At 51.7% G+C, this 15,794-nt stretch overlaps 1 protein-coding gene and 1 long non-coding RNA gene across 4 annotated transcripts in view; one reads left to right on the plus strand and one right to left on the minus strand.

The window, feature by feature from the left end:
• Window positions 1-15,794, minus strand: part of AKNA (AT-hook transcription factor) — a 56,773-nt gene that overhangs the window by 35,703 nt on the left and 5,276 nt on the right. Inside the window, exons 1-3 of one of the 3 annotated variants that reach the window (XM_081574954.1) lie at window positions 14,552-14,743; window positions 4,826-5,212; window positions 545-1,611 (exon numbers count right to left, since the gene is read on the minus strand). In XM_081574954.1, coding sequence (XP_081431080.1) covers window positions 545-1,611; window positions 4,826-5,099 — 1,341 coding nt within the window. In that variant the 5' untranslated portion in view covers window positions 5,100-5,212; window positions 14,552-14,743. Of the gene's footprint in view, window positions 1-544; window positions 1,612-4,825; window positions 5,213-10,902; window positions 11,026-14,551; window positions 14,744-15,794 lie in introns of those variants that run through there. The other 2 variants (XM_081574938.1, XM_081574948.1) reach the window with 2 other exon arrangements.
• Window positions 1,141-4,700, plus strand: LOC145540391 (uncharacterized). Its single transcript, XR_014078344.1, has 4 exons — window positions 1,141-1,566; window positions 3,232-3,317; window positions 3,422-3,495; window positions 4,492-4,700. It is a non-coding gene; the product is annotated as an uncharacterized LOC145540391 (long non-coding RNA).

Raw genomic sequence — 15,794 nt, forward strand, 5'->3', positions numbered from 1 at the left:
GAAGCCATTTATGAGACAAAGCGGGAGATCTGAATACCGACTGGACATTGGTTAATATTAAGGAATGGGCCTTAAGTTTTAGGTAGGCTGACAATTATCTTTAAGAGAGAGTCCTTATTTTTAGACATACACACCAAAATATTTGGGGGTAAAATGACTTGATGCCCAAAATTTGCTTCAAAGTACCCCATTAGTAGCAGGTGAGAGGAGGAAAAGGTGAGGTCATTGATGAAAAAGGTAGCCATGGCTGTGTGATCGGACTGCGGGGGTTCATTATTGCTATTTCCTCTCCTGTATGTTTCGAATTTTTCATAGCAGGACTTAAAAACAAACACAGCCTATCCTTATAGCATGAGTGAAATCACTGCTTTTTTTTGAACAATGGGCTTGGGAGCATTTTCATCGCTGGGGGTACAACACTCCCATCACGAGCAGGGGGCTCCTTGACAGGCCCCCCAGATCCCCCAGAGCCCCCCCGACCCATCCTATCCAGCCTCCAACCCATACCAGCAGGTGCCTTGGGGTGGAAGTGAGTCGGGCTTACCTGGAGCTGATGGACAAGCTTGGTGGCTTGCTCGGGTGTCTGAAATTCTTGGGGTACCCTGGTGATGGGGTGGGTAGGAGGTGGGTTCTTTTCGGCGCAGACTTCTCCGCTGCTCAGCAGCACCTCCCGCACAATCTCGGCAGGAGACTTGAAGATCAGTGGCTTGGCAGGGCCCTCGGGCAGCCTGCTGTGGCTCCTGGCCTTGGGGGGGCGGTAGCTCTCATCTTTGGGGAACTTCACCCGGGGTCCCACCTTGGAGAAATCAGGGAGCGGGTAGTTCAGCCGCCCCCGGCCGTACTTGGGGGCATCAGAAGATGAGTGGCCAGCCAGAGTGGCTCCCGGCCTGGGTAGCGGCCTGTCCTGCGGAGCTGGCCTAGGTGAGGGATTGAGAGGGCTGATGGAACCGGTGAATCGGGAAGGGAGTGGCTTAGGTGATATCCGTGTCTGCTTCCAGGACTGGTCCCCGGGCTGAGGGCAGGAGAGGCTGGTAGCTTCTCTCCTCCATCTATCTGCAGGACACTGGAGGCTCTGGGCGGGTGGTGCTGAGGATCCCTGGAATTCCGCGGGTGTTGCCAGAGCAACGCTTCCCTCAGTTCTGTCGTTTGGGTTGAGGAGGTGGTGGCTGGGGCTCTGGGGTGAAGTTTCTGCCAGGGCAGTGGGCTGGGGAACATCAGTCTCTCCTTCCCAGGTAGAATCCAGGTTGTCACTGGGGTGGTTGAGGCTCACAGTCCCACTGCTCCAGGACCTGGGTGAGCTGAAGTCAACAGTTGGGTTGACCTCAGAATGTTCTGGAAGTTTGTCTCCACTGGCTTGTTTGCTAGAAGCCACCCAGCCTGCGGGTTGACCCCAGTCTAGAGCGGTGGGGGTGGTGTTCCCATGGCCCCCTGAGCTCAGATAGGTCTCATACCCCAACCTTGGGGAGCTCTCTCCAGCTTCCTGGACCTCAGGACCTTGCAGAGCCTCACTTGGATCCTCTTTGGTCATGTCCGGTTGAGGATCCTGCTGGGGGAGCCAGCTGAGAGGCAAGCTGGAACTTTCTGGGCTGTCCTCATCCTCTTCTTCAGACTCTGGAAAGACACATCATGGCTTTGTATACACTAAACCTGGACTCACTGAGTCCTATTACCTACGTCATCTCAACCCCTGGGCTTTCATTTTCTTAATATGGGGTGACGGCAAGAAGCCCAGTAAATTCCCCCATATGAGCAAATACTTAACCTAATACCTCCTCTGGTGGTCTCAAAGTTCCTCCAACCTCAATCCTCAAACCTGGTTGTCCCCTTAATGTGTCCTGTCTCAGCAAATGGAAACATCACCCCATCCAACTGCACAAGGCAGAAAGCTGCAGGGTATCTTTGCTATTTCCCTCCCCCTAAACCCCACAATCCAACCTGTCACCTGCTCCTGTCCTGATTATCTCCTAGGGTGCTCTCAAACTCACCTACTGCCCTGAAGTCTAGAACCACCAGCTTTGCCCAAGCTGATATTCTCTCTTGCCTGGACCACTGTAGCAGCCACCTAATCATCTCATCCTCCATCTGAAAATTCACCAGCATCTTCTTGTTGTTCCCAGGACAGAGCTGAGCCTTTAACATGAGCCGAAGGTCACTGTCTCCACCCCCCATTAGCTCTCCTGCTCCATCTCTTTCCATGGTCCCCCTCAGTCTTTCCCTGGTCTAGCTATGCCACATCCTCTCCTGCCACAGGGCCTCTATACATGCTGACCCCTCTGGTAGGGTCCTCTCTCCCTCTCTTTGCCTAGTTAACTCCTATTTGTCCTTCACACATTAGCTCAACCTTGACCTCATCACGGCAGCCTTCTCTAATCTTCCTAACTTAGGTCAAAATCTCCCTTTTATAGGCTTTCACATGAGGGAATATATCTACTTTGAAATACTTATTACGGTGGCAGCTTTCTATTTATTTATGTGATTGTTCCATTAATATTTTCTTCCCCCACTATACTGTAAGCTCCATGAGAAGGAAGACATCCTCTGCTTTTATTTACTATTGTATTTGCAGAGGAAGTGCTCAAAATTGGTTGACAGAATAGAAAGAAGGAAAGAAGGAAGGGAGGGAAAAAAGACAATAATGCATGCAAAACGCCCCCCCAAATGGATAGTTGTTGGAATTATTATACAGTAGGTGCTCAAGAAATATTCATTCATCCATCCTACTCATCCATTTGTCACCCACTCATCCATTGATCCAATCATCCATCCATCCACCTATCCACCCATTCACCCATCCATCATCCACTTACCTACCTATCCATTCACTATCCATCCATTTACCCACTCATCTACCCATCCATCCATCCATTCACATATCCACTACCCACTCACCTATCACCCACTCACCCAATCATCCCCTCATCCATCTATTTATCCACCTATCTGCCTATCCACCCACCACCCATTCATCCCTCCATCCATCCATCCATCTATCCATCTATGCATCATCCATGAAGTCAATGTTTATTGAGCACTTACTCTATCCTAGACCCCATGTCAACTTCATGAGATACAGTCTGGGTACCACCAAGCACAGACTCTGCTCTGGCAGATGCACCTTTGCCACAGTCCTTATGTCACTCTTTGCTCCTGCATGCTCTTTCCTCTAGCCTTGGCACTTCTATATCTTTCCACTGCTTAAAATCTCCTTTAGCAAGCCTCTCTTGTTTACAGCAGCACCCTTGAGAGAGGTTAAGTAACTTGCTCATGCAGTGGCTCAGAGCAGTTCTGGACTTAGAAGCAAAGTCCCAGCTATGAAGGCAAGTTAATCTCTGCTGATGGGGAACATGCAGTGGGATGAAGAGGTCAGACTTTGGAACTAGGCAGCCGTGGGTTCATTCCTGGCTTTTCTGATCCCTCACAGGGCGCCATGAACAAGAAGTTGACCGCTGTGGTGATCTTTATCTGGAGGCTAGTCTCTGCTACTGGCAGAAGGTGGTGAGTAAAGAAGGAGGCAGGCTTGCACCCTGCTCAGCCCTGTGCCTGGGACACAGTAAGGACATAGGACATGGCAGCAGCTGTTATGTCACAGCAGGGGGTAACCATGTGACCTCAGGAAGAGATCCCATTCGCCATTCCCTGAGGAGAGCTCAGAAATGGCTCCTGAGTGGGTAGCTGTGGGCAAACCCCACTTTACACAGACCTGACCTGAGGAACCTGGGGTCACTGCACAATCTACTATCGGCTTGATGGCTTCTCTAACATCCATGAGGGCCTATCTGATTGCAGAATCCTAAGACAGGGGTGTTTCATTCATATTCAAATGCAGTAGGCACAACGTAATCAAGCTCAATGGTATTATTACTCCCATTTCACAGATGGCAAAAATCAAGCTTCAGAGAGGACAAAGGACTTGATGAGCCAAGCTAGGAATTTAGTCTCAGTTGTTCTTGATGCAAAGAGAACGGTTATTTTAGAAAACAAGGGAAGCCACCATTCTCATTGCTAACTGGGATTTTCAAAAATTGTAAAAATGGGCATAACCCCTGAACCAGGCAATTAAAATTATCAAGGTTATTATCAAATCAGGTGTGCAAAGATAGACTAATGACATACCCCTGCATTGTTTGTAATAGCAAAAAAACTAGAAACTACCCATTGCTCAGCAGTAAGAGGATTAGCTCAACAAATTACGGAATACCCACACCATGGAATTCCTAAGCAGACATTAGAAATGACTTGTTGTAGACTCTTTGATAAGCTGGGAAAGGGCTTATGTCTGTTAAGTTACAAAAAAGCAAGATACAATATAGCTTGTAGAATGTTCCATATTCATATACATATATATATATATTCACACATACGAAAAAGAGCAGCTATCTGGATAATGAGTAATTTTCAGTCTTTTTCTCTTTTGGTTTGTATTTTCTAATTTTTCTGCAGTGGACAATATTGTGTATATAATTTAAATCTTTAAAAAATGTTAAATTATAGGCTTCGTAAAGTGGATAACCAACAATGTCCTACTATGCAGCACAGGGAACTCTGCTCGGTGTTACGTGGCAGCTGGGTGGGAGGGAAGTCTGGAGGACAAGGTATACACGTATATGAATGACTGAGTCCCCTCGCTGTCCACCTAAAGATCACTACATTTTTAATCAGCTATACTTCAATATAAAATTAAAAGTTAAAAAAAATTTTAAGCATAGACCTCATAGATTTTCATTTAAAAAATTTCTGAAACTCCACACTCACTTCCCGCCTCCCTCCCGCCAGAAGGTGGGATGTTCGGGGTACCACTGTGGCATTGTAGGGGAGTCAGTCTCACCCTCTTCTGCAGACTCTCCGGGTTCAGGATCCTGGCACCCAGCAGGCTGTGAGTCTGGGCCCCACTTCAGTGGCTGCAGGCACTGCTGGGCCCGGCGGAAGTCCTCCAGGAGCTCGGGGCTGTTCGCAGTGGGAAAGGGTCCCTCCTCTTCTGAGCTGCGTGTGCTACCCCCATCAGCATCCTTTCCCTTTTCAGCCCAGGCCCAGCGCCGCCGCTGCGGCCCCTTCCCCAGGCCTGGCTCGACCCAGTGGACCTCTGTTCCAGAGCTGGCCATTGGGCCTGGCCTGCGTTTCACCTGGGCCCCTTCATCTTCAGGAGGTGGAGCTGCTCCTATGTGCACCAAAGTCCCCACTGGCCCATCTCAGCACCAGCCATCCTGCTTGTGGCCTGTCGGGGACACAATCAAAGGGAGACCATGAGTCCTTGAGCCCCCTCCTGTCTTCAGGAGCAGGAATCAGCAGCAGGAACTTTGCAATCAGAAGCCCTGGTTCAGTCCTGGCTCCAGCCCTTTGAAGCTGCATGACCTTGGCTCGATCATTCTATCCTGGATTCCTTCGTGAGTAAAACTGGGGTAATAATTCTTCTTTCCCTAAAGCATTTTGTAAAATGACCTGAGATACAGGATAAGGAGCCCAGAGGTCGGCAAACGGCAGGATTCCCTGTGTGCTGTGACCGTGTGCCAGCATCCACATGTGGGCGCTGGGGCACAGGCCCTGCTCACATGAGAACTGAGGGCCCAGAGGTAGCAGACAAACAACCGGCAACTACAAATCAAAGAGAGAGCAATGGGGAAGCCCAGGGAGGGTTCCCGGGGGTCCAGAGCTGGCCCAGGAAGTCAGGATAGGTCCCATGTAGGGACCACATCCTCTGGGAAACTTCCTGAGCCCCCTCGGGTAAGAATCAAGACTGAGAGTGAAGGAATGGTGAAAGTAGCATTCTGGTACCCCAGATCATTGAAAACAGGTGCTCAAATGAATACATGTACACGCACTTTCCCAGTAGCACCGTTTGCAACCGCCAAAAGGTAGAAACAACCCAGATGTCCATCCAAGGATGAATGGACAACCGAGTTGTGGTCCATCCACACAGAGGAATGACGTCCAGCCACAAAAAGGAATGAAGTGCTCACACAGGGATGAACCTCCAAAACAGGATGCTAAGTGAAAGAAGCCCAAGACAAAAGGCCACATACTGTATGATTCTGTCTATATGGAATATCCACAATAGGTGAATCCATAGAGAAAGCAGACTAGCACTCTTAGCTGGGGCAGAGGGCAGAGGGGAGTGACTGCTGAACGGACATAAGCGTCCTTTTGGGGGTGATGAAAACGTTTTGGAACTAGATGGCAGTGGTTGCACAACTTTATAAATACACTAAATGCTGCTGAATTGTTCACTGGAAAGTGGTTAGATTCATGTTGTGAATTTCACCTCAACTGGAAAAGAAAAAGAGCATTCCAGGCAGGGGACCATCAAGTACAAAGGCCTGGAGGCAGGAGGGGGCACATGGACATGGTTTCCTGATGGTTGAGTTATTCCAGGCAGGGGCTGGGGCTCTGAGAACAGACAGTGTGGGCATGAGATGTGATGATCAGACCCAGGAGGCCTCTTGGGTCCTGTTCAGGAATTTGCAGCATATCCCCGACTTGGGAGAGCACCCAGAGGTGTGGTTAGAAGTTTCACTCTGGCTGCTTGGGGAGAATGAACCAGAAGGGAGAGCCTGGCTACTGAGGGAGCCGTGGCAAGGGAAGGATGGCTGGAGAAGGGCTCCTCACCGCCTGCCTCCTCTTCTCTTTCCTTCTTCCTCTTCTCTTCTTCCTTCCCATTTCCTCTCCCCTCCTGATACAGCCAACACCCCCCAGACACTCCCTCTGAGTCCTGGAAACACAAAGCTGACAGACCAGTGGCATGGGCCCGCCCAAGGAGCTCCTGCAAAGGACCCACTCTGCAGATGCGGAAACTGAGGCCCAGGGCGTGGCGGGGCCTTGCCTGAAGCCATGCACAGGTCAGGACAAGGCTGTCATGAGAGGTCACCTTGCAGCTCGGGTCCTGGCTCTTCCCTCCATGCCCTGGGGACCGTGAGAATAACTCCAGGCCTCTCAGGACAGACTTATCTGTGTTTGTTTGTCCCTGCAGCCTCGTGAGTGATCGGGTCCTGGTCAGAGCCTTGGTTTTTACCATTGAGAAAAGCCAGCAGGCAACAATTTCTAGACAGAGTCCCCCAGGGATCTGCTCAGCCAGAGAAAGGGCTGGCATAGGAACAGGGAATAACGCTGTTCCCTCTCTGGTCTCAGGGGCCTCACCCTCTTCTCCAGACCCAATTCTCCACCCTCCTCCTCGAGTGTCCCCCAGATCACCCTGTAAGCCTCTGCATGATCCCCACCACACAGGCTGGACCCTCTCTGTGCCGGCCCAGACAAGAGGCTTTACTGCCTGTTCTCAATCTGTTCTCACCCCAAACAGGTAAGGAGGTCAAAAGAAAACTAGTTTTCAAATGAGAAAACTAGACCTCAGCATGGAATAGTGATGTGGCCGAGACCACCCAGCTGGTTAGTGACAGCAAGATTTGCAACTGTCACTTGTGGGCACAGTGGGGGAAGGAGAGGGTGGATGGACTGAGAGAGTAGCAATGAAACATGTATATGACTATATATAAGCGAGACAACTAGTGGGAAGTCGCTGTGTAACACAGGGAGCTCAACCTGGTGCACTGTGGCAACCTAGAGGGGTGGGATGGAGCTGGGGGGTGGGACGGAGGTTCAGGAAGGAGGGAGCATGTGTCTACTTATGGCTGATGCATGTTGCTGTATGGCAGAAACCAACACAATATTGTAAAGCAGTTACCCTCCAAGTAAAGTTTTTTTTTTTAAAAAAAGGATTTGTAACAATCGACTTTGGCCCAGTGAGGGGTCTCTAATTTTTTTAAATCACACACTCACCATTAAAAATATATTTGCTCATATACCTAATATATATGTATTTCTTATAACATTATCCACATGACTTCTCACACGAACACATGTTAAAAAAATATATATATATAATTGAATTTTTTAAAGATCCAATAGAAAACAAATGTTTGAAAAGGAAGTTTTAATCCTTGCTCCTTATACCCTCTTGGGGGGCCTGTACCCCTCTTGGAAATTCCAGATAACCTGAGCACTCAAACAAGAGGCTGATTCACTTTGCTGTATAGCAGAAACTAACACAGCGATGTAGAGCAATTATATTCCAATTAAAAATAAAAACAAAAATGAAAAAACAATCTACTTGTTTTGCCTAATAGTAATAAAAACTCAAGGAGAAAAAAAATCCTCTAAGAATGCAAATCCTTCGGTTGACCCAAAGAGAGCTGGATTCCAGGGCCTGGGACCGGGCCCAGGAATCTGCATTTTAAACAGCTCTTCAGGCAAGGCCCATTCTTTGCTCTTGACTAGGCCTTCCGGACCCTGCTACTATGGCAGGTGTAGGAGGTGCTAAAAGCCGTTGCTTTTCTCTTTTTGAAACTGCTGCCAAGGAAGGGGGTGGGGGAGGCATATGGGGTTTTTTGATGCTTTAAAGGGCTTTTTTCTAGCCATGCCACAGAGCAGCCCGCCCAATCACAGAGGCCTCCGGTGCACAAAGAGGAACATCCTGTCTCCTGGGATGACTCAGTCATGGCAGAAATCTCACTGTGACCAGGGGTAGCCGCCTGTCAGAGGCAGCTGCGGTCACTGGCTGGACTTTTGCACATGTTCCCCAGGCCCCCAAACCTGTGAGCCTTTCGTGAGCAACACCCCCAGACTTTCACGCAAGCCACAGGCTCCAGGACTGGTCGGTCAGCCAGTCAGTCAACACACACACAATCACATGCCGACTTCACGCTGGGACAGGACAGTCGTTCACTAGACAACTGAGAAAGAGAAGCAGGCAGGGGTCCAGAGGCAAGCTTCTGGGCTTGGTGCAGCTGCTCCACCTTGCACAGCTGGGCTTAGGTTTTCTCACCAAGACGGAGAAATCGCCACCTGCCTTTCAACCACGGGAGGCGGCACCCTATGAGGGTGGTCTGGGAGGCAGGGGCTGGGAAAGGAGAACTTTGAGTTTCCTGGTTGACTTGTTGGCTTCTGAAGACCACAGACTCACAACTCTCAACCCCCTCCTCCTCCCTGAGGTCCTACTTCAGAGTAACAAAGATATTAACATAGGTTGAGTGCCCAGTGGGTGCAAATCAACTTGAAACAAAACAAAACAAACCTGGGACTTCCCTGGCCGTCCAGTGGTTGGGATTTCACCTTCTAGGGTGTGGGTTGGAAAGCTGATTGGGGAGCTAAGACCCCATGTGGCTCAAGGCCAAAACACCAAAACATGAAACAGGAGCAATATTGTAGCAAATTCAATAAAGACTTTAAAAATGGTCCACATCAAAAAAAAGTGAAAAAAAAAAAACCCCAACCCTGTGATCTACTGTGTGCCAAGCGCTACACAATACACGAGGAATACAGCCATGAGTAAAAGCGTTCCAAAATTTCAGATGTGGGGTACAGAAGGGTTATTGTTGCAGGAAGCCTGAAGCTGGGCCAGAGAGACAAAGGATTTGGAGGAAGAAGAATGAGGAAGGGCATTACAGGCAGAGGGAATGGTACAGGCAAAGGGGCAGAGATCTGAGAGGGTGAACACAAGGTGACCGAGGGCTTCGGCAGGGGCCCCTGACCAAGGGCCAAAGGCAGGGTGGTTCTAGTCAGCCTTCTTGAGGGCACAGGCCTGCTTCCGAGGGGCGGTGGGGTTGGAAGGCTGAGCTCGGGAGGGCCCCAGGACCACCAAGTCTCCTCAGGAGCTGGGCTGTCCTTGGGGGGTCCTGCCAGCCCTGGGGGAGCTAGCCCCAGAAGGAAGCACCATCCACTCCCCGCGTCTTTGGCGTGCCTCCTCCCTGCCGCTGCACCACCTCTCGCCTGGTTCTCCTGAGGGTCTGTGAGACCCTTGTGGTGTCTATCCACTTGCCGAGGGGCTCAGTCACCCCACGGGGCTTCTCTGTCCCCTCAGTTCAAAAGTGAACACCCTTCCCTTCACAGCTCTGTCCCCAGGTTCTCCTCTGCCAACTTCAGCCACACAGCCCACTTCTTCCCGCCTACCCTGCCCTCCAAAGCCCTGTACTGTCCAGCCAGAGCTCTCTGAGGCAGCCCCCCCACCCCCACCCAGTCCCCGACATCCCCCAGCTATAGAAACTGAGGCGGAGAGAGGTGGCCGGCTTTCACAAGACCTCGCAGTCAGGAAGTGAGGCCAGCAATCGAAACCCAGAGCTTGTGACTCTGAGACCAAGTCCATCAGACTTGGTGGGGCAATGAGAGGAAGGGGAAGGAAGCCCCCTCCACCCTTTACCAAGTGGCTGGGCCTCTCCAAAAAGGCAGGGCTTTTGAGCTCACAGCTCCCTACTCAGCTGCCCTCCATGACTAGCTGGCAGGGCACAGACCTGCCGTTATCAAGGGGGGGTCCTGCCAGCTGTGTAGAAACTAGTTCCCTGAGGAAGCACCAGCCACTTTCCATGCCGGATGTGCCCCCTGCCCACTGGCGGCAGTAGAGGGCGAGGAGAAAGAGGTCCATGCCCCTTGCTGCTATGGACTCTTGTTCCACCAGTCTGAAGGGCTGGGCTGGGTCTGGGGACCCCTCCCTAGCTTCTCTCCTTGTCCTTGTGCAGCAGAAGGGCCACTCTTTAGTGGGGACCCCCCCGCTGCCTCCTGGCTGCTCCCTACCTATGCATCATATCTGAAGCCCCCTAGCAGCCCATGGGACAAACTCGCCATGTGCAGAGAAGAACTCCCAGGCACAGAGAGGGACCAGTGCTTGCCCAAGTTCAGGGAGATCAGAACCAGAGCTCAGGCTGGGATCCAGCATTCCGAGGCTTGAGGAAATGCCCCCCAAATCCACCCAGCCCCAGGTGGGGCTGGGCTCCCCGAAGCCGCAGAGAAGTCATACGGCTGCCACAGCTGCCACTTCCTGGCTGGGCTGGTCCAGATGCGTGGGCTGTCCCAGAGAGCCTGTGACTGGCCTGTCCAGGGAGAAGGCGGCTCCTCTGACCCCCCCACCCTCCTCCGCTCCCTCACCTCTCTCAGGCTCCACCACCATCCTGCTGGCCCACGCTCAGGGGACCTGCATGTGAGGTCTTTGTTCCAAACCTGGGGAGCCCCCTGTCTCCACGGCGCCCTGGCCCGCCTCCAGGCCGTTCTGCCAGCCCCAGCCGCTGCTCACAGACAAGCATCGCTCCCCACCTCTCCCCGCCCCTGCTGTGGCTGAGGCCGCCTTGCCTCGGCAGGAAGCGCCCAGCCTGATTTCCTACAAGTGTTTCTCAGAAGGAGGGGGTTTGTCTGTGCGCAGAGTAAGAGGGAACAGAGGGAGCTTAACCCCTTGCAGGCCCTCTGCAGGTTGGCACCGCTCAGGAAAGGACTTGAAGAAACTTCCAATGTCAGAGCTTGGGACCATCTCCACCAAAGTACAGACTGGGGACAATAACGCCCAGAGAAGGTCAGAGACTTGGCCAAGGTCACATAGCATGCTGAGCCTGGAAGGAGGTCTCCAGCAGCCTCAGCCCTCTAAGAGCTTTCTCCACAGCCCCTACTCTCCAGATCATGACCTTGTTCGAAGCCCTCTCACTAGGGCACAGTGCCCATCTGTACAATGGGAGCCTAGGCTGGGATTGGATGGGAATGGGAGCCAGATGCTTGCTTGGCACTCTTCCAGCCCTTCGCAGCCTGTGGGATGAACTCATCAAGTGCAGATAAGGACACCCCAGGCACCAGTGTTTGCCCAAGTTCACTGAGATCAGAATCAGAGATCAGGTTGGGATCCAGCTAGGATACTCTGGCCTGTCTGCAATATGTGATCCAACACCTCAGGGAGGCTGCAATGATTCCTGCCATCCCACCCACTGTCCTCATCCCAAGCTGGGCCTGTAGTTAAGAGGGGTATTTTCCAGGCATCATGGAGGTAGAGAACTGGCTGATTGCTGATCAAACTGAATTTCACTGGCAGGGCCCAAGATAGGCCAAGCCCTGGCTCCACTAGACATAGACAGTAAACAAACATGGAGAGAGACAGAGAGGATGACAAGAGATGAAGATCCATATCCCAGGCTGCTTTCAGTAACACTAATGCCTAGGTTCACCCAGAGTAACAGCATCAGTCTTTGGGCATCAGTGATTTTAAAGTGTCCCAGGTGACTGGAATGTGTGGCCCTGGTAGCCAGTCTGTGGGTCAGAGGGTCATGTGTTGGGGCAAAGAGTTTGGCGATGGCCAGGAGGGTCTTTGTGAGAAGGTGACATTCAAACAGGGGACCAGAAGGAAAAGATGGGCAGGAATAAGCCACAAGAAGGGCTGAAGTAGAGTATTCTGGAAGGGCGAGTGCAGAGAGCGAGATGGGAACCAGTGGGGCTTTCCCTGGGAACAGCAAGTGTGTGTGCAGAGCAGAGTGAGCCAAGGGGGAGCAGGAGCAGGGGAGAGGGGTGGCCTCAGTGTCCAGTCCCCTGCAGTCTATGGCTCCTAGCCCTGGCCCTGCCCAGGATCCAGGGATTCTGATTCAGGAAACAGAAAGAAAAAGGAGACAATGTGGCCTCTGTATTGTCCAAAAAGTCCTCCGATTAGTGCTGGTGAGCAGCCAGGTTTGGAAACTACCCATGTCGGACAGAAAAATGCATTTTACAGACAGTTTGGACCTGGCTCCAAATCCCAGTCCTACTTTCTTGAGAGCTCTGTGACCTTTGAGCCTTCACCTGTCCAAGCCTCAGTTTCTTCATTTATGAAACAGACATAAGAAGAATAACCGCTCCGCAGGACTGCTGCCAAGATCCAAAGAGGGAACATTTGCAAAGTGCAGAGCCCCAGGGCTTGGAACATGCACTCGAGAAGGAATGAATGAATTCTCCCAAGGTCAGTTCGCATCCGGCAAAGCTAGAACTGGGTGCCCTCATCCCAGTAATCACCCCATCCCTCCCCTGCCTTTTTCTCACATCTGGGGGGCGGGGTCTACCCGCAGCCTCAGCCAAAGGTGGAACGGAGCCAAATCCTAATAAGGCTCCTCCCTGCCAGTTCTGGTGACCATGTGGGCCATTGTGTGAGGGGCGGGCTCCCCTGACACCCCCGTCACTCACTCACTCTCCCTCCCTGGCCATTAATTCAGGCAGCACTGCCATCAAAACGCCAGGTGGCTGCTGCTGCCAGACACGCCCTGCGGCCCCTAGATAACCCCCAGCCCCCAACTTAGAAGCAGCTGCCGAACCCCAAGGGAGACAGCCCCTGTGTGCTCTGTTCCATCTCCTTGACACCCCGGGCTCACCAACCCTTCTCCCTGCCTTTGCTCGCGTGGTGCCCTCTGCCAGCACATCATCTCCAACTACAGGCCGAATCCTACTTAACCAAACCAAGCTCATTCATTATATGGTTACCCTGGCTCCCGCCCTGGGCTTCCCTGGTGACTCAGATGGTAGAGAATCTGCCTGCAATGTGGGAGACCTGGGTTTGATCCCTGGGTCGAGAAGATCCCCAGGAGAAGGGAATGGCAACGAACACTCACTTCTTGAACCCACCCTTCTGTACGCAGCTTGGCTCCCATCTTTGACTCAAGTGCGCAGGCCAGAACTGACCATCATGCTGGATACTTCCCTCTCCCTTACACCCTATAACCAATCCATCATCAACTCCTAGTGATTTTATTTCCTAAATCTCACTGGAATCCATCCCATCTCTGCATCCCTACGTGGCCTCTTGCAACAGCCTCTCCTGGAAAGCCCATGGATCTCTCCAGGCCCTTCCGAACACCGTACCAAGAGCTCTTTGCAAAACGGACGTGTCCAAACACAGCCCTTCTCTGCTAAAAACACTGTACTAAGCTGCCCACTATTCTGAGAAAGAAGATGCAACTCCACAGCTAGGCTGCCACTCCAGCATCTTTGCCCTCAGGATGCTTGGGGAACACGGGGCTCCTTGGTGTCCCTGGGGCAAATGTACTGTGCTCCCCCTCTTCACACAACCCCATTCTTCTCCCTGGTGACTTGCAGTCAGCCTGCAGATCCCAGAACCATGTGTCCTTTTTGGGGACTTGCCATTTGGAATTAGACGTTGGGTCTGCTTCCCAGGTGGTACTATTGGTGCTACTGCCAGTGCAGAAGACACAAGAGACGCGGGGTCAGGAAGATTCCCTGAGGAAGAAGTGGCAACCCACTCCAGTATTCTTGCCTGGAAAATCCCACAGACAGACGAGCCTGGCAGGCTACAATCTATAGGGTCGCAAAGACGGAGCACTGTCTGCCTGACATCTGGGAGCTCTGTGAAGCACCCACTATATCCTAGTGCCCAGCACAGACCCCGACACGCAGGAGAAGCACGGCGAACGCCTGCTGGATGATCTACTGAATCTAGCCTGTCGTCCCAACCAGCCACCCAGTGATGCTGACGTGACATCCCCAATTTACAGGTAGGTAAACAGAGGCCCCAGGAGCCACAACAACTTGCCCACAGTCACAAAGCTGATGAGTGCCGCTGAAGATTCAGACACACAAACACCCAAGTTTTAACAACCATGCTTGGCGCTCACACTGTATATACTGTGAGATCATTAATAATCCAGGCACCAGAAAATCAGGAGTGGAGCATATAACCAGAGAATTGCAACTCACTAAGTCAATGTTCTGACTTTATAAGGAGGCTCTGGTTCCTCACAAAGCCTTTCGGTTTTCTAAAGTGCTTTCTCATCCTTCATACCATTAGATGCTTGAGAAACACCTTGGGAAATAGGCAGGACAAGGATATGATTCCATCGTATGCATCAGGAAAACAGAGGCCCAGAGATGGGTCAGAAACAAAGGCGCACACACAAACTTGGCCCCTACTGCCAGGGCTTGAGCACCTTCATCAGAAGCATGCCTGGAGGGCTGTGTCCGCACAAGCCAGTTCTCACCACAGGAGCCCGGTGAGCCCTGGCCATTTGTTCCCTCAGCCCCTGGGTCACAATGCTCCAATGTCCTGATGGCTGTTTCTCACCCACACTCCCTGCTCCCTGCCTTCACAATCATTCTTAAGCCCCGCCTAAATGCCTGGCACGTTAATCAGACTGGAAAGTGAATCTCTTTCTTCAAGCCTTCCGGTACCTCCCAGGACACAGCCCAGGACACGGCCCAGGATCCAGACGGGCGTTGCTGGCTGATGTGATGAGCCCTGGACAGTCGCTCCTTTACATGATGTTCCGAGGCCCAGGGGCTACTGGGGACCACCAGGCTTCTCAGGCATCCTGAAGGAAACTGTGGCTGTTATTTCATCCTCAGTCCCTCCTTGAGCTCTCTCCTTCCCTGGGGAAGAAATGAAAACCCACCCTGCGGTCATCCACTCCTTCCTGCCCAGGTTGCTGAATTTGCTCCCATTGTTAAAATTAACAGGGGTGAGGAGGCAGGAGAGAATTTCAAGAGTGGACCCAGAACTGATGGAAGCATGGCTTGGGAAGTGGAGACCCAGTTTCAGCCTGAGTGATGCTGGACAAAAGCTTTTCCCTCTCTTAGCTCTGGATCCTTGAGGCTTAATGGGATTCTCTCCGAGGTTATCAGACGGACCGTCTATCATGAAATCTCCTGGGTTCTTTGATCCCACTTGCCCACACAGGCAAAAACACTAAGCTGATGGAAGGTTGTGAGGAGCAGGGGTTCAGAGCACATGGGTTTTGTGAATAATCAGAGGCCTCCAGGGTCTCTCTTGGAAGTTGTGTGGCCTTAGACAAGTCACTTAACTTCTCTGAACTCCAGATTCCTTATCTATAAAATGCGGCCTTACAGGATCTTTGGTCAATGAGACTACATACCCTAAAGCCACGGCCAATGCCTAGTTGGCACAGAATTCATGAATAAATGACTTTGGCCATATATATGAAATGCCGTTATGGCCTGCTCCCTGCAGGACCGGGTTTAATTTTCCTGGCTCTCCTAATATTAGTCACAGATCCAGCTTTGAGTCCTTT

This window comes from Giraffa tippelskirchi, chromosome 1 (assembly GCF_054371585.1).
Source record: "Giraffa tippelskirchi isolate mGirTip1 chromosome 1, T2T-mGirTip1v1.2.pri, whole genome shotgun sequence".
NCBI classification, from domain to species: domain Eukaryota; kingdom Metazoa; phylum Chordata; class Mammalia; order Artiodactyla; family Giraffidae; genus Giraffa; species Giraffa tippelskirchi.